The sequence below is a fragment of the Furipterus horrens genome, unplaced genomic scaffold, assembly GCF_987537825.1.
Source record: "Furipterus horrens unplaced genomic scaffold, mFurHor1.1.pri manual_scaffold_1, whole genome shotgun sequence".
NCBI lineage: Eukaryota > Metazoa > Chordata > Mammalia > Chiroptera > Furipteridae > Furipterus > Furipterus horrens.
This window is the reverse complement of record NW_028327171.1, coordinates 9,290,536-9,309,086: the sequence shown is the minus strand read 5'-3', so window position 1 is coordinate 9,309,086 and position 18,551 is coordinate 9,290,536. Positions and strand designations below refer to the sequence as shown.

Below are 18,551 nucleotides of genomic sequence, written 5' to 3'. Positions count from 1 at the left end.
ACACAACTGGAGTGTTTAATTTTATAGCAATCTTATTTTAAACACTAAAGAAAAATTAATAGAAGCCTGTGTGTATTTTCCCTACCGGCTCTTTATGAGATATCTATCCTCATCCACTTACTCATTTAGGAATCCAGCCCACTGTGGCCTGTGCTGACAATGGAACTGTAGGTAGAAGTCATTTTCAGATTAAATACAACAATTTTCACATTAGAATCAGAAGTTATAATTTTTCCAATCATAGGAGAGCCCATGAAATTCACCAAAATTATAACTTTCTTTTCCTTTTGCTAATATTTACATTTCCACATATCTGCAAAGTAGGTGCATATTGTTTTTTTTAGATGCACATTCTGTATCTGGCTTCATAATTATTTGACAGCTGCTACATTTTTACCAACAAAACCAGCTTGTCTCGAACCCATAAGACTCATTTTATTTTAAACACAACAAAAATCCAATTATAGCCTTTTAGTTAAAAAGAAAATGACATTTTAGGTGACATTCTTTTGTGTAAAAAACAAAAAGAATTTTTTAAAAGAGGCATTTATGTAACATATTGCAAAAGGTCTTTTGGATAGTGAGGGTAAAAAAAACAAACCTGTGATAAATTTGATTTCATTAAGTTTCCAGAAAGTAAAAATATACCATAAAATTTTTGGATTTCCCCTTCATTTTTTTCCCTCTAAATCTATATAATTATAGAATTTCATCCTGGGATTAGAGCCCAGACACAAAAATCAAACAGAAATAAGATTACCATTAAATCACACTGTCCCTTCTGGAAGGAAGAAGAAAAGCTACATTACACACAGAGGATTTGTCCCCATGGCTGAGGCTGACCACAGGCATTAGAGCTTTTCTGACAGAATCCAATCTCAAAGATCTCTTCATTCATGGGGCTTGGTAGATATGTCAGGCAATCACCAATTTTTATAATAAAACAAACTTATTTTAGAAACCCTAAACCATCATTAGATGCTTAAGTTCTAATCTGTCTAAATCGTTGTCCAAGTTTATTAGTTTAAAACTGCTCATAAGGAAGATGAATTTCTGGAAAGTTTAATGAAACACAGATATTTATCTTCTTCACATACTTCTCCAACTTCTAGAAATGAAAGACACGAGGGGGAAATCATACCACCTTTATTTGTTGAATGGGTTGATAGACAACCTACAGGAGAGTGATGGCAACTGCTCTGTTGTGTGTGTGTACTGATCTGACCTTCTGGCCCCCACACCACCAGCCTCTCTCAAACAGGTGACAAGCCCTGGCTAGTAGCAGCTGCAGGAGGCTCCTTTTTCGGTAAGGCTTACACTTTTAAGGTTCTTCACATGAGGCCTCATCCTTACTTGCACTAATCTGGTCAAGTTCAAATCCAACCACACTTTCCCAGTGAATTAAGAGTTTTCTATTTCATATGTACAAAAATACATTGCTTTGGAGAGCTGGAAAAGGTTTAATACATACAACACTTATTTACAAGCTGTGACTTTCACACCAATAAAAACAAACACACATTTATTCTGTCCTTGATTTTTGGTACAACTTATACATAAACATTACATCAGTTAGTTTGTACTTTTAAAAATAATAAATCAACCATATGTACAATTACATTTACAACCAAAAGCGAATCAATCTGTCGGTATGGTATGACTGCAATTCAGTGGACCAGCAGAGAATACTCCAAGGCTTTCGTCCCTCCCATGACCAGACTAGAAATACACCGAGAGGACCCCTCTAATCTTCACTTAAATGGAAACTCTTAATTTCTATGATTTAAGGTGCAAAAGAAAAATATTGATTATACAGTTACAGTTACATGTAAAGACTCTTAAGTTTAAAGGTGAGAGAAAACACAACATATTTACCCTCACATATATAATTAAAATAAATATATATTTAATTTCAAGTGCATATGATATTTAATCAACATTATGAGGGAAGAAGGGTCCCAGAAACATTTACTCCTACACTGTCTCAATACTGAGCTGTTTGTCCCTTAGGCCCTGCTCTAGTCTTCAAGTACCTTTAAAACGGCTCCAGCTACCAGGTGCCCCAGGGCCACCCAGTTTGATATCCCAAGGCACAGAAGGGGTCGTTCCCTCCCCACCCCACCCCTTAGCCCCACCTACCTGCCCTAAAAGGATGTTTTTCTAGAAAAGCACAACTAGATGAGCTGAGGTAAAGGACTGTGCTACCCCTTAGGAGACTGACAAATTCACCTGGTCCGGAAACTGGGCAGCCGTGTGACCAGAAAGGCACACACGTGTCACTAATAAGATGGGAAGGCCTGCTGAGTGTCTCCCTGGAAGACACACGGACCCCCATAAAGAACCAGCAGACTGAAGGTTGCCCAGGTGGAAGACCCCTCTAAAGAGCTTTCATGAGCAGGGGGTGAGGGATAAGGAAGCGGGCCCTGGGCCAGCACTGGAGGACACCAGCACGGGGACAGGGAGATGAGAGAGGAATGAGTAACCATACGCCACTGACAACACAAACAACACGGGACTCTGCTAGGCAGCCGCACTCTCTGATGCTTCCATGGCCAGGCAGAGCCCCAGGGCTGGTTAGAGTTACAATGTTACAATGGAGAACAACAGTCAGGATCCCTTGGAGTGCACTCACGCCCGGTCTGGGCATGTTAACCGAGGCGTAGTCATGTGACGCTGACTTCGAGAACGTGGTCGTCTTTGCTGGGGATGACCAGGATCTGCATGCCTGTGCTGGAGTTGAAGACCTGGCCGGGCGGCAGCGCCTGCAGCCGGGGCATAGGCAAGCCTTTGTGCTCGCTGCTGGCGGTCGAGTGCACGCTGCCCCTGCTCTTGACGCTGCTGCTGTCCAGCTGGTCATCCACGTGCTTGTCCACCGACAGGCTGTCGTTTTCTATCCAGCTATCTGCAAAACACACGGAGGTGAGACACAGGCTGCAAGGCCACAGACCCTTTACCCACCGCGGGGAGTAGCGAGCCACCCAAGCCAGCCTCGGGGCAGCAGCAGGTTACCTGAGGCAACCCCTTGCCGGGAACCTAGCACACAGGTCCTCAAAGGGTGGAGCTCCAGAGCAGGTGCCGAAGGCTTGTCACCCTGACTGGTTAGGGCGTTAGGTCCCACCAGCTCGGGGACAGGCTGCGATCAGCAGGCCTGCTCCCTGCACCACGGGGCCCTTACCAGCGTCCAGCTGTGAGGAGTGCGCGGAGTGATGCGGGAGGTACTTAAACAGCCTGACGTCGGGAAGGGGCAGGTAGCCCGCAAACAGGGGCATCACCTCCATGTGGACTCTGTGCGTGGCCTGAGCGACCACAGGCATGGAGATGACTCCGGAACTTTTCCCACACACTGCCCAGTTGCTGCTGTTGTCGACCACTGAAATGAAGAGGGAAACCCTGTTTTATCCTAGAAAAGGGCACGCCCATTCACACCAAAATAAAAGCACCGACAGTCTCATACTCGGTATAAAATCTGTCTCTGCGTCTTGTGACTGCAACTTCCAGTAAGACACACGTGTGGAGTAACCAGGACACGTGGCGATGCCCGGGGAACTCACTCGTCTCATCAATAAACAATAAGAATTCAATTCTGATTGAAGTCACCCTGCAACCTGAGTGTGTGATGCTTCCAGAGCTCGGCTGCATGGCTGCTACATGCGGAATGGGGATGGGACCAGGGGTGGCATCTTCGAAGTGGTGGCATCAGAGCAGAGGGTTTGAATCCCAACTGCCACTCAGAGTCTAAATACATGGTGTTATTATTAACACTAATTATAACACAGCCATGTGTAATCCAGTGCAATTCAAACACCTAACTGAGCAGGCACTCCAAAGTACAAAGGAAGCATCTTTGTCCTCAGGAAGTGGAAGACCTTCCAAAGAGGTCACAGCAACCAGGTCATGGGGACACAAGGCAAGAGCCCAGGAGCATGTGACTACAAGTTCCATGAGCAGCATAGAAGGGGTTGCAGAGGGGGCTTCCTGGAGGTGGGAACCTTTCCAGACGAGTGGTGCCCAGCACACGCAGAGGTGTGCAAAGGACACAGAGTGTCCAGGAGGGACACGCTGGAGCAGCAGTTCCCTAGTGTGGTCCTCAGGGTAGACCAAAGCCATTTTCACACTCCTGCCCTAAGTACACAACTTTTTCTAACTTTGTGAAATGATGAGAGATTCATAAGAAATTGCGAATGGCAGAGAGAAGCCTGCGCACCCGGGATCCGCCTCCACAGCCTCGCTGTCCCCAATGACGTAGGACCCGGGCACCTGCACAGTGCAGGGCGCGGGACTGCTGAGCTCGCCACAACTTCGCCAGCTGAGGCTACTTAATCGTGGGTTTTTGCAGACATTTTCTTGAAAATGAATTACATGAGCCTGTCACTTCATAGAAATGGCAGATAATACAATCTGGAACTCCCATCAAAAATTAGAATTTTGGAAAATTTGCACTTGCCACTGTGAACTTGACAGTGTTCCTATATCACACTATCCTGATGAATTCCGTGTGAGCTTGAAACAATGTGAACTGTGACAGTGTGTAATGAAAGGTACCAACACCGAGAAGATCTGCGTAACTCAGGTGCCCACATGACCAGTGCACTGATGGGTAACAGCCTTTCAGAACGCAAGACAGATAAAGGGATTTAAGGAAACCCAGTACCAAAGGGTCACTGGTGTGAGCTCTGATTCCGCACAGTACCTAGCGTGTAAAAAACGGCAACTTGACAAGTTTTGATGTAGCATCAGATAAGAACACCTAGTTATAGGAAGGCTGTTAAAATACTCCTCCCCTTCCCAACTACGTAAGTGCAGGAGACTGGAGCGGCGTCATGTACTGCCACCAGTACGCTTATCCCACTGCAGACTGACTGCAGCGGGCGGAACACTCCAGTTGCCCCCAGGAAGCCCGATGATAAAGATCTGAAAGAATGCAAAACAATGTCATTCTTCTCGCTGCCTTCTTTGTTTTGGAAAACAGTTCTGTTATTTTAAATAAGTAAGTAAATATTTGGCTCCTCAATATCCACCCCCCCCCCCCCCATCATTTTAGAGAATAAACGGTCTTGACACCAAAAACTGAGACCTGCTACTGAAGGACCCAGGTCCTGGAGGAGGGGGGCTGCAAAGGGGGGTCCGAGGGATCGGCGATGAGCTGGGGCCTGGGCACAAGGGGGTCACTGTGCGGGTCACAGTGGGGGTGGGGGAGTATGGAAGTGGGATGAAAAAGGGCTGGAGGGAAAAGAGCAGGAGCCACGATTAGAGGACACTTGGACACTTGGACTGCTAAGCAGAGTTTGGACTTGGCTTCAGGGAGGACGCGAAGACCCTGAATCATGGTAGAAAGGAAAGTGCAGCTCCAAGTGTCACCTGTGCTCAGCTCTGAGCCCAACAACTGCTTGATAATACCTGTTAGAGGAGTGACTCCATTTCAACTAGGTTCAACCTCTGTGAGCCTAGGACCACATGACATAATGAAACTTGCAACAAGGCCCTTTAATTCTAGAACATTCTCTCTTCAAACAAGGGACACGACACTTTGTGAGAGAGAGGGCACACTCAGAGCACAGGTTAGCACAACAGTTAGGGAAAAAGAAGCCTCTACACCTACCTTCATACATGAGCCTGGTAGAAAAATACTCGTCAGATTCTGTCAGCGCTTCGTCCCTGTCCACCTCCAGGAGGTCCGAGAGGCGCGTGATGGACACCTCCAGGGCGCACAGCGAGCCTGTCCTACAGAGCTCCGTCCCCACCGGGGGCCGAATCTCGGCTTTCACGTTATACAACGTCTGGGCAAGAAAGGGGGAGAAAAGGACAACAGAGATGTATCGCAGTGAAGAGGAATCTGAAGACGTGAGCTACAGGCAGACAAGGAGCTGCCCACAGACTCCGCAGAGAACGGAGGAGACGTCTGCTTCAGTGAACGCTGAACGCTTCTGAGCATGTACAACAGCACAGCACTCTCTGCGTGCCAGCCGCCCAAATTCCCCATCACCAACCTTGTGTTCATTTGCTTCCTCGTCTACCCATCTACACTGATGTATTCACAGGGGCAGTCGCACCTGTGTGTACTTCGGTGTGTATTACTAAAAACATGGGTGTTTTTGTATAAGAATACAATATATTGTATAACACACACATAACATACGAAAATGTTAATCATCTGTTTATGTTACCAGTAAGGCTTCTAGTCAACAATGGGTTACCGGTAGTTAAGTTTTTGGGGTATCAGAAGCTGTATATGGATTTTCGACTGTGTGGGGATAGGTGACCCTAACCCCCTAGCTGTTCAGGGCCAACTATATTTTCATTTTCATTTACCTAACACAAAATCCAATACTCTCACTAAAGAAACAAAAAACAGCTATCTACTCACCTAGCTTAAGGCTTCTTTTAGTTCCACACAGGTTATAAGAAAATCTTCCCAATATTAAGTAAATTTCTATAATATTTTGTTTTTCCTTCAGAAAACTAGAGACATGTCTTTATAACACAACCCCCCTGTGCAGTAGTTAATGATCGAGATGAAAGGACTGTAAAACATAGTTCCAGAACATTACTATGTAATAAGAGGTCTTTGGTATTTTTCTTTAAAAAAATTTTTTTTTAATCCTCATCCGAGGATATGTTCACCCATTTCAGAGAAAGAGGAAGGAAGGGGTAGGAGAGAAGAAGAGAGGGAGAGAGAAAGAGACAGAGACAGAGACATCAATGTGAGAGAGAGACATCAATCAGCCACCCTCCGTATATGCCCCGACCAGGGATTGAACGCGCAACCCAGGCACGTGCCCTGACTGGGAATCAAACCCACAATCCTTTGGTGTACAGGGCAATGCTCCAACCTCTGAGCCCCCTGGCAAGGGCAAGAAGTCCTTGGTCTTTATGGTTATAAACACTCATCTTAGATCTGCCAGAAATAGTGCATGGGTATGAACATGTCACCTGAAAAGGACCTCAGTTCAAATACCATCGGTCAGTGACTGAACTACTTCAAGTATTAACTATTCTCCTTGATCTGTTGCTTCATTATATTCAAAGATTTTGTCTGATTTTTTAGATTATAAAGAATATGATACCACCTTTCATTTTCCCACCCTGCAACACCCCCCCCAAAAAATAATACAATACATACAAAAAAGTTTTCCACTTGAAATTCATAAGTGTAGGGCTTTAAAGAGACAGAGAGCCGTTCTTCAGAGGCTGGGCGGAATCCCACGGAGAACCGGCCACACAGTGGAGGGGGAGGCTCTCGTGTCCACGTCAGCTCCCAGACAAAGAACACCGATTGCTGGCTGTAGATGTGCTGTAAGAGAGTCGGCTGTCACTGCACAGGGACAAGGCCACACTCAGTCAACAGTGTGCACACACAGGGACAAAGCCAAAGCCACACTCCTTCAAAGACGCACTTCCTACGAAGGGCATGGGGTGTGAGGAAGCAGCAACTCCGTGGGGCCTAGTCCTGACAGTCCAGCGTGTGGTGCCCTAAGCTCTGCACTCCCACCCCCTCGCTCCTTCCTACCAGCCCTTGCCTCTGGAGCAATCTACATGAGGTTGGCAAAAAAGATTTAACTTTTTAAGATTTCATATACTCCACAGCACAGGAGAGTAAAAAGCTCAAAGAATGTTTATTAGTACATAGTATCCCATACATTTCCAAAATGGGAAATGCATCAATCAATGAAAAAGGACACCTATATCCATGCCAGTTACTTTGTATTTAACATTAAGTTAAATGAGGAACTAGGGCCACCTCACGCATAAAGTTCACCCCTACCGCACAGCCACGGACTTGGGTAGTACTGGAAATGTTACTTGGGAAGAAACGTTGAAAATGCAAAAATCAGACATCCATTAAGAAAATTCTTGGCTTTTCTAAACACTCAGCACTTACTGCCTAAAAACACGTGACATGTAAACAAGAAAAGCAAGGTCAGGATTCCGCCAGGCAGAATCCCTTTACCCCTTTACCCCAACGCCCTGACTCCTTCCTGGGGCCCAGCAGAAGGAACAGCCACCACTGCCTGTCCACGTGGGACTAAGAATAAGCTTGCAGTTACACAAATCTGTGCCAGGGCAGGACAAGTGTAAGGATTAATTCTCAAATGAGACATCATCAATCCATTTCCTAATCTGTCCACTGCACCACTGAGCCCACAGAGTGGGAAGCGGAGGTGCACACCACGGCCCCAGCTGTGCTTCCAAGCGGTCTCACGTGCACGGGCTATTTACAGGTCACCAGCACATCATTCTCCATGTGGAGAGGCTGGACCTAAAGCACATTATCATGGTCACATTGTCTAAAGCACAGTATCAATGCTATGGGTGGCTCGGTCATTACACACTTGCTCTCCTGTGCTCTGTTGAGTTTATGCTCAACTGTGGAAGACGGTTACCTGCTGGGATTCCGTGTTCAGTGGCAGTAGCTGCAGGTCAGTGCTATCCCCAGTGTCTACGAGATCACTATCTGACAGGTGGAAGTCAAGTTCTGACAAATTCTGGATACACACTTGAATATACTTCCTAAAGCAGAAGAACAAAAAATATGATTTTGACATTTAAGGACTTGATGAAATATATTCTGGCTTTGTTAAGAAGACCCTCTCTGGGGCATCAAAAAGTGACACAGTAAAATAACTAAGAACCAGTGGTTACATATATTCCTACTTTTGATTTCTCGTGTAAAAGGGTCTGAAAATACAAATCTTTCTCAGTGAGCCAGTTCTGAGGAAAAATAGATCAAAGAACATTCTGATTCTGATACAGCATTCTGATACACGATTATAACTAAGTACTCTAAATACGTAATAACAGATTGCAATGAGGTATGTAGGAACCAACAGTGACCACAAGTAATGACCACTCACTGAGAAACTAAATACAGGGTTCACTTTAGTTTCTGTTACATGTGAGGGTTGTGAAAAGCCGATCTTAAAGCAACTCAGGTTCCGTTTATTACTTACCGGTGTTTTTAAGCATTAAAATCTACAGATGCCTCGCAGTAATTTAAAGGGAAAAATGCTGCTAGAATAATGTTCCACTCTAAATATGCTTCTGACATTTTTGTTTCTAAATTACCCAAATAATCAATTGATGAAGCAGAAGGGGATGTTACCATGAGAGGCCAGGCTCACCCACGGCCAGTGGTCGACGTGAGCATCACTTCTGGTGACAACTGGACCCTGTGTCTCAATGAAGTGACATATGAAGCACGGGACACCACCTCCGAGACTCCAGCCTTTCCAAAGGCTGGCTGAATCAAACCAAGCCTCTAAGGCAGTGGTTCTCAAATGGTAGCGAGTTCCCTTACCCTGCCAGGGGACATCAGGCAATATCTGGAGACATTTCTGCTTGTGGCACTGGGGGTGGGCAGGATGGGGAGTGCCACTGGCGCCAGTGGGTGAGTGCATAGGGCGGCACCCACAGCAAAGGGCCATCTGACCCACAGCGTCAGCAGTGCTGAGGCTGCAAAGGCCTGCTCTAGAGGCAGCCAGCAGTTCATGCGGGGACCAGTTTAACAAATCCAAGAGGATGTGACCAGGTGAATACAGAATGGTGGACCTTCTAGTGGACATCTGACCCACATCTGCCAGTGGGTCACGGCCTTGAAGAACAGGGAAGGAGGATAAAAAGGCACCTGCTAACTGCATGGGGCTGGATCAGACCCCACATCCCACAAGCCGACTGTGCAGTCACTACTGAGACAGCAGGGGGGAGCTGAGTACAGGCTGCGCTGTGTAGTGGGCAATGGCATCATGGTCATGTAAGAAACCATGCTCAAGGTCACCGAGGTCAAGCTCTGAACAGCAAGGGAGTCTGTTCAAGGAGCCTGGAGCCTCCCTTACCGTGTCCCCGACGACAGCAAAGCATGTGTGGTCCTGAAGGGCATGCTGAATGTCAGTGCGATGACGGTGGAGTAGATGGACCACGGGCATTCAATGGACACCTGGGGAGAAACAGGGATGCCCACTCAGGCTACTCGCCAACGGCACAGCCGCCACCACGATCCAGCCAAGTCTGTGGTGACTGCCAATGTCCTACACACTTGATGGCCTTACAGTTCCTGATTCAGAAGAAAAGTCCCATTAAACACATGCACAAACACAGGAGAGACACAAAGCTACATACACAGTCCAGACAACTCGGCATGGAACTGGCAGAATGTCCAGGAGTCACCAGGATGGTCTCAACGGCTGCAGAGCAGAGGCCACCGCAAGCAGCACAAACCCCACCTTGCTATCCTCACACACGTGGCCATGATGCCAAACGTATTTTTTATGGCGCAGGTTATAAGAAAGTGGTTTTAATCACTATGTCCAGATGACACTAACAAGTCATTAACTATAACAAAATTCAATGAATTAGCCAAACACTTAATCCAACTGAAAACCAATCAATTTGGTGACTAGTAATCAACCTGTTCAGATTTTCTATCACATATGATTCAGTCCTGGAAGGTTGTATATTTCCAGGAATTAATCCACTTCTTCTAGGTTGTCCAACTTGTTGGCATATAATTGTTCACAGTAGTCTCTTATGATCCTTTGAATTTCTGTGATATCAGTTGTAACATTTTCCCTTTCATTTCTGGTTTTATTGAGTCCTCTCTTTTTTTCCTGGTGAATCTAGCTAAAGGTTTTTCAACTTTATCTTTTCAAAGAAAGAACCAACACACTCTTAATTTCATTCATTTTTTCTATTGTCTTTTTAGTCTCTCTCATTTATTTCTGCTCTAACCTTTGTTATTTCCTTCCATTAACTTTGGGTTTTGTTTGTTCTTCTTTTTCTAATTCCTTACGGTGTAAAGGTAGGTTGTTTATTTGAGACTTTCCTTGTTTCTTAAGGTAGGCAACCATCACTATGAACTTCCCTCTTAGAACTGCTTATGCTGCAGCCCATAAGTTTGGGATGTTATATTTCTATTTTCATTTATCTCCCAGTATTTTCTTACTTCTCTTTTGATTTCTTTTTTGACCCATTGGTTGTTAAGTAGCATGTTGTTTAATTGGCACATACTTGTGAATTTCCCAGTTTTCTTCCTCTAATTAATTTCTACTTTCATATCACTGTGGCTAAAAAAAAAAAAAAAAAAAAAGATGCCTGATATGATTTTAATACTCTTTAATTTATTAAGACTTGTGGCCTAATGTGATCTATCTTGGAAATGTTGCATGTGCACTTGACAAGACCATGTATTCCTTTGCTTTTGGATAGAATACTTTGAATATGTGTGTTAAGTTGATCTGCTCTAACAATGTTTCCTTATTGATTTTCTATCTGAGTAGTCTATCTAGTAATGTAAGTGGGGTATTAAAGTTCCCTGCTCTAATTGTACGGCTGTCTATTTCTCCCTTTAGGTCTGTTAATATTTGCTTTATGTATTTAGTTATTCCTATGTTGGGTGCATAAATGTTTATAAATGTTATATCTTGTTGTACTTATCCCTTTTATCATCATGTGATGCCCATCTTTGATTCTTATTACAGTCTTTGTTTTAAAGTCTATTTTGTCTGAAATAAGGAGAGCTACTCCAGCTTTCTTCCCATTTCCATTTGCATGCGTGTGTCCTTACATGTAAAGTGAGTCTGTTTATAGCCATGGGGATGTAAATTAAAGTGTAGGACATGAAGTAGCCAGAGAACTTACACGCATGACCCATGGACATGAACAATGGTGTGGAGATTGCCCGAGGGAGTGGGGGGTGCTGGGTGGAGGGGGGCAGAGGGAAGAAAACTAGGACAACTGTCATAGCATAAAAAATAAAATATAATTTAAAAAAATGTTAATAAGGTGAGTCCATTGTAGGCAGCATATAGATGGCCCTTGATTTTATTCATGCAGCAACGCTGTCTTTTGATTAGAGAAGTTAGTCAATTTACATTTAAAGTTATTACTGACAGATATGTTCATATTGCTATTTTGTGGTTTTCTAGCTGTTTTTTGTTTGTTTTTTAGTTTGTCTCTTTTTCTTTCCTTTTCTTTTGCTCTCTTCCTTTGCGGTTTAATGACTTTCTTTACTAGTATCCTTAGATTCCTTTCTCTTTACCTTTTGCATATTTACTATAAGTTATTGCTTTGTGTTTATATATAACAACCTATTTTAAGTTGATAATTAAGATTGGATTACATGCTAAAGCTAAACATTTTTACTTTCAACCCCACCACATTTTATATTTTTATGTCAAACTGTACATCTTTTTATCTGGTGTATTCCTTAACTAATTATTGTAATCATTGTTATTTTCACTACTTTTGCCTTTTAACTTCCATAGCAGTTTCATAATTGATTATTCCACTACCTTTACTATATATCTACCTTTCCAGTGAGATTTATTCTTCCATGTGCTCTTAGTTATTAGAGCCCATTCTTCTCATCTTAAAGAAGTCCATTTAATATATCTTGTAAGGCAGGTTTAGCAGTGAAAAATTCCTTTAACTTTTGCTTGTCTGTAAAACCCTTTCATCTCTCCTTCAATTCTGAGTGACAGATAACTTTGTCAGGCAAAGTATTCATAACTGGAAGTTTGACTTCCTTCAGTCCTTTGAATACACTGTGACACTCCCTCGGGCCGCAAAAAAAATTTGACAGTCATATGGGGGCTTCCTGTGCATAACAAGTTGATTTTCTCTGGCTACTTTGAAGATTCTCTCCTTGTCTTTAACTTTTGACATCTTAATTATGTGTCTGGATGGCACTCTTTGGATTTCCTGGATCTGGATGTCTGTTTCCCAGGTCAGGGAACTTTTCAGCCATTATTTCTTCAAATAAGATTTCCACCCCTTTCTCTCTCTTCTCCTTCTGGGGGCCTTATAATGCAAATGTCAGTCTGTTTGATGTTGTCCCATAAGTCCCTTAAGCTATCTTTACTTTCTTTCATTCTTTTTCTCTTTTTGCTGCTCTGATTGCATGAGTTCCACTACCTTGTGTTCGAGCTGTCAGGATGGAACCCTTCTCATGGATTTTTCAGTTCAGTTATTATATTCTTCAGCTCTGTGACTTCCACTTGGAATTTTCTTATATTTTCCATTTCTGTTGAAGGTCTTACTGTGTTCATTTCATTTGTTCTCTCCACTTGGTGAGCATCTTTGTAAACATCACTTTTAACTTCATCAGATAAATCAGGTAACTTCCTTTCACTGAGGTTTTTTCCCCCTGAGATTTTCTCTTATTCTTTGATCCGGAACATATCCCTATGTTTCTTCATTTTGCTTGACTCCTTGTGTTGGTTTCTATACTGCAGATGAAACCACCGCCTTTCCTGTCATGAAGCGGCGGCCTTGTGTGGGAGTGAAGCCTGTTGTTCACTTCTATCTCAGCTCCTGGCTGTCGCTCAGACGTCCATGCCTGTGCAGCAGCCTACACTGCTTCTGACAGCTCCCAGTCACTGTGTGCCAAGAACTGTCAGTGACCCAAAGAGAAGGATCTCACGACCTAGATTCAGGCTGGCTAGAAGCCAGACCCTCAGGCAGCATCTTTCAAAAGTATGCAAATATATACATTCCTAAGGAACCACGAGAATACGCTTCTGCCCCTGGGCTGATCAGGAGTCCCCGGAGCCGGTAGTATCTGTGTTACAGGACACGGACACGCCTGGAGGGAGCACCATGCTAGCACTACACCTGGTGAGCTGATGGAATATGGACCTGGGGACAAAGTCACAAACCTCTCAAATAACCATCAATAAACACCAGCCACAGAGCAGAGCTTGGTCCTTGCTAAGTCTGCTGTGACATTTCAGTGGACAGAAACTGAAGCACAGCAGGACACAGAACTCCCTCTGGCCTGATCACCAGGACCAATGGACAGCGGACCCAAAGTCACCTCTCCTAAGCAAACTATCTCTCATAACAAACTGTTCTTCCCTCCTGAGCCGGGATAGAAAAGTTAGAGCCTGTTTGTCTTTGTCCTTCCAAGAGGCACCCCTTATATAAGGTGTGATTCACAGATTTCAGTGCTAAACCCTACAAGAGCTCATGGTATCAGGAACTGGGAACCTGCCACTGGAATAGAATTCATCTCTTATGCTCTGTCTTTCAGAACAATCAGGACACATGGAGGCTGCCACCGCAGGCTGAGCAGTTCCAGCCCCTCCTTACTTTGTGGTCCATGGTAGCCATGGAGTGGCCAGCTTTCTGTGTGTCCTTCTGCTTCTTCTGGGCCTCTGTCACCCCCAGCACGTTGCTCTCCCCTCCAGCTCCTGGAGCCGAAGGTAAAGACAGAACTTCCAGTTCAAATTCGATCATGTGGTATGCAGGCGCAGCAGGCAAACTGATGCTTGTGACCTTGTCAGACGACTGGACCCGGAGCGACGCCTCAGAAGCCTTTTCTAGGAAAGATAGAAAAAGTCACATCTAACACACCCCTGTTTCCCTGCTCCTTTTCCTTCTAGCAGGTGATGGGCCCAGCAGTGAAGTTCCAGCCCCACTCCTGCTGGTCCTGTGCACATAAAAAGCATGTGTCTAGAAAGAATTATGGTGGGACTGAAGAGGTAGGAAAATCAGGAACAAAGCACCCTAAGACAGAGTAACACTGCATGAAAGACAGCTGGTCACAGGCCAGAGAACTATCATTGTGTTGAGTCTGGATACAGAAAAGGGACACTTCCTACCCACGTACTGTGTGTGTCCTTGCACAACATGCTCCCACTGTCACGCTGCCACACCAACTCCCTCCTAGAAGGGAAGCAGCATCCTTCGCTCTGTACCTCACGGGTGGGGATCAAGGGAGATGGGACATTTTTTTAAAATCCTCACCCGAGAGCATTTTTTTCATCGCTTTCAAAGAGGGACGAAGGAAGAGAGGGAGAGAGAGAGAAACCTTGATGCGAGAGGGAAGCACCAACTGGTTGTGCCAGACCAGGGAGCGAACCCGCAACCCATGTTTGTGCCCAGACCAGGGATCGGACCTATAACCCTTCGGTTACAGAACAATTGTCCAACCACTGAGCTACACCAGCCAGGGCAAGAGACAGGACTTTCTTAGAGCTTCCAACTAGTGCCTAAAAAGGCTGATTTACTTTTGCTTTCTGGTGAGGGAATTGGGGAGGGCTGAAGGCCCGCAGGCAAGCATGGGCCCAGGCTGCATCCGGAGTCCTAGCAAGGTCAGCACCATCTGGCCACTGAGCACATGCATGCCTCTCCGTTTATGCTCCCCATTGTAAGGCCCTATCCAGAGGCAGGGTCACCGTCCACCCACAGGTGGGAAGCTGCCATCAAAGAGCTGTAGGTAGAAGCCGATATCAGGCTAACTGAGGACGAAGGGACTGACCCCCGCCATCCTCACGGTGGCTGACAATGCTGAGAGCCCACTTTTGCCCAGTTACTGCCGCCATACCTCTCGTGTTAGAATAGATCTCTGCTTTGTTCTCTGCGTGACACAGGATAAGCATGGCTTCCACATTGCTGAGCTGGAGACTGTCCCCGTTTTTTACTGTGTAATGGCCAGTAGTGACAGTGAACTTGACCTTCTGGGGAATACCAGCCAAAAGACTGTCTAAAGGGAAAAAGACTGCGATTAGCATCACTCTCAACCAAAAACATCAATAGAGAACCTATTATGAGGCTAAATAGCATGGTTTCTTCTACTAGAGAAGATCTGTTCACTTTAGATACTCCTCAGGTTCCCTGTTTCTATCCCTCCACCCTCACTTCTCATCTCAATTACTGAGTTCAGGGGCCCTTGCTGGGAACAAGAGAAATCTGTGAGCATGAGAGGTCTTATCACCACTTTGGTTTAGAGAGTCAGGGGTCACAGTGGCAACCATACCTACAAGGAGCTCAAATGCCACTTGCCACGGAGTTAGTAAGAGAGAATCAGATAATGACACTGAAGAACAGACTGGTGAAGCTGCCTGTGCTATTGCTATTCGGAATTTTCTCTGGCAGTTTCAAGCAAGTTAGGCCTTCAAGACCTTGGATTTGAAAACAGCTCGGTTAAAGGTATAGCTTCTGGTTTCTCCTACATGGCAATCAGCTGAGGTTTCTGAGAATCCCGCTCCAGGGAAGCAAGAAGGAAGAAGGAAGATGGCAAGCGATAAGAAACAAAGAGGAGAGATACAGACAAGACAGAGGAATGGGAAGGCATGGGGCAAGGGAGGCAGAGGGACTGCAGGGCGAAGCTGTGAGCGCGGCCAGCTGGTCTCACGGGGCATCTTCCAGGCCCTGACAGCAACGAAGCTTAGCCTTTTTCACAAGAGGTTCTCTGACTACAGAGTCACTTGAGAAACGGTTGTTGTGTTCAGCCTCTGAGGGTCTTTCCTCATGGCCATGGGAGAAGTTTAAAAGCAGAAAAATAGAGAGTATGGGGAGATTAAATAGAAAAAAAATGCTTTCCTTGATTTTTTTTTTTCAAATGGAAGAATCAAGCCAATTTTGGCCTAAACAACTGAGACAGTCACTCATTACTATTTAGTTAAATGATGTGTGGCTTTAAGCCATTCGTTCACACCAATTCCTTCTAATTTTAGAACTTAACAAAATAGCAGCTTTGAATTTCTCAAATGTCATGCTAGGGGATCCGATTTAATCAATGTTTTCAAAGAAAAGGACTTTTGATCAGCGAATAGAATGTAACTAAATCTATCATTTAGCCTTTGAAATAAAACTCTAAACAGGAAGCTATACCTACTTATTAAGTTCTCTGCAGACATTAAACTGATAGCTATACACGGTGTTTTATTAAACATGAAAGTCAGCAATTACAGAAAAGCGAATGTTTGATGAACAGAACGATCAGTCAACTGGTTCCTAGGCAAAATCTCATGATCCTACCCAAAACGTTCCTGCATACGACGTCCTGGAAGTCTGACGGTGCAGAAAGCCCTGCTGCATGTGAAGTGCAACCCGGAACCACCACGACCCCAGCTCTGCGCGGCCCACTCACCGGCCAGCGGCTCCACGTGCAGCTGTGGCTCCTGGGAGTACACGTCGTACTGAGCCAGGGGGTAGAGGTGCGGAAGGACGAAGCACACCGGGCCCGCCGAGGCGCACAGCTGCCGCAGCGTGTACGTGCCAGGCTCCTTGGCCTATGGTCAAAGCAAGCATTCGGAAAGACATCACCGACTCTCGTACCGGGGAGCACCCTAGAGCGTGCTGTGCCGTATCGCCGGAACGGTCGTCTTTCTCAGCCTCTTTACCCCACTGCTCCGTGCTCACGCGTCTACATGCAGGCTGCGCAAAGGGCCCTAAGAACCTCGACCGATGCCTTTCTGAGTAACTGGGGCTTAAACTTAACTTTATGCTCCTAATACTGTGTTTTCAATTTAATGAACTTTATTTGTGGCATTCTCTTCTGAATGGAGCCATTCGGCATGAGATTTAAGACTTGTTCTCAGACTAGACTAAAACATGTGGCCAACAGCTGTCCTTCGTGCCAGCCACCTGCCTGGTCAGTGGGACTCGTACACACTGCACTGGAGAAAGACTATGTCAGAGTGCATCAGGAGCCACTGCTTTGACATCCATGCAACTGCAAAAGGAAAATAAACTTTAACATGAAAGGGTGCCACCTTCTTTGAAATGTCACTTTAACAAATGAAGGTATATCTTAATATGGTATAAAAGCAGAAAAAGAATCTAAATCTAGTGAGAACACAGATAATTATATTAAGAACTTCATTCAGAATTTATCAACTGCCTTAAAACTGTAACTGTATAAGTATAAAATCAAGGAACTGGTATAAATGACCCACGGTCATGGACAATAGGGTGGAGACTGACTGTGGGGGAGGGGGAGAGCAATGGGGGAAAAAATGGGACAACTGTAATAGAAAAACAACTTAAAAGAATTTTTAACTCTCAATTTTTCTTTAAGGATAAAAACAAAACCAGGGCTAAAAGAGGCCTCCCCTTGACTCCCATCACACTTCAGACAATTCTTGCAAGCCGACGGCCCTTGCTAACCACCTTTGAAGTGAACCCCCATCTCAACACCCACCTGCGTGCTGAACGTGACCGCGTTGGCCCCGGGTTCCAGAGTCACGCCGCCACACTTCAGCACGTGCACCCCGTCCTCTAGGGCCACCCCTGAGGGCGTGTCCAGAGCGGTGCTGCTTTCCTGCCTCCTCAGGAGCATGTGCACATTTTTGCATATAATCCCCGTGGTATTCAAGGAATTATCCGAAGGGCTTCTCTCAAACATCTCATACAGCTCCAGAGCTGGTAAGCTGTTCTGGGAAGCGGGGAAAGGCAAGGTCTCCACCGGAAAGTTAATAATCCCATTGGACATCTTGTGCTTAGTAAGCCACTCGGCAGTCTTCCGATAGCTGTTTTTCTCGATGCTGAAGTGGACGCTGATGGTGATCTGCTCCACGTGGACAGGGATGGGCATCTGACTGCACACGGTAATCTCCACAGACAAAACACCGCCCACGTGGACCACGGCATTGGAGGGGGAAAAACGGAGATCTCTCAGGTGTGCAAAAGAATGCATAGGGAGTACGACTTTGTGACCTGCAAATACACAGCACCATGTTTTTCTTCCCAAGCCACACTTCTAGAAAATGCAGAGGCAGCAGGACCTTGGTTACCATGGGGCCAGCTGGAGCATGCTCAACGTGAGAAGCAAG

The 18,551-nt window shown here is 45.3% G+C and overlaps 1 protein-coding gene across 2 annotated transcripts in view; it reads right to left on the bottom strand.

Annotated features, from left to right (window-relative positions):
* Window positions 1–1,131: 1,131 nt before the first annotated feature.
* TRAPPC10 (trafficking protein particle complex subunit 10) overlaps window positions 1,132–18,551 on the bottom strand; it is a 78,324-nt gene continuing 60,904 nt past the window's right edge. For both annotated transcript variants that reach the window (XM_090272141.1, XM_090272147.1), the window contains 10 exons: window positions 17,921–18,435; window positions 16,868–17,009; window positions 15,320–15,478; window positions 14,083–14,312; window positions 9,831–9,931; window positions 8,382–8,508; window positions 7,121–7,291; window positions 5,600–5,777; window positions 3,176–3,370; window positions 1,132–2,902 (listed from right to left, as the gene is read on the bottom strand). In XM_090272141.1, the coding sequence (XP_090128267.1) occupies window positions 2,664–2,902; window positions 3,176–3,370; window positions 5,600–5,777; window positions 7,121–7,291; window positions 8,382–8,508; window positions 9,831–9,931; window positions 14,083–14,312; window positions 15,320–15,478; window positions 16,868–17,009; window positions 17,921–18,435 (2,057 nt within the window). In that variant the 3' untranslated portion in view covers window positions 1,132–2,663. The remainder of the gene's footprint in view (window positions 2,903–3,175; window positions 3,371–5,599; window positions 5,778–7,120; window positions 7,292–8,381; window positions 8,509–9,830; window positions 9,932–14,082; window positions 14,313–15,319; window positions 15,479–16,867; window positions 17,010–17,920; window positions 18,436–18,551) is intronic.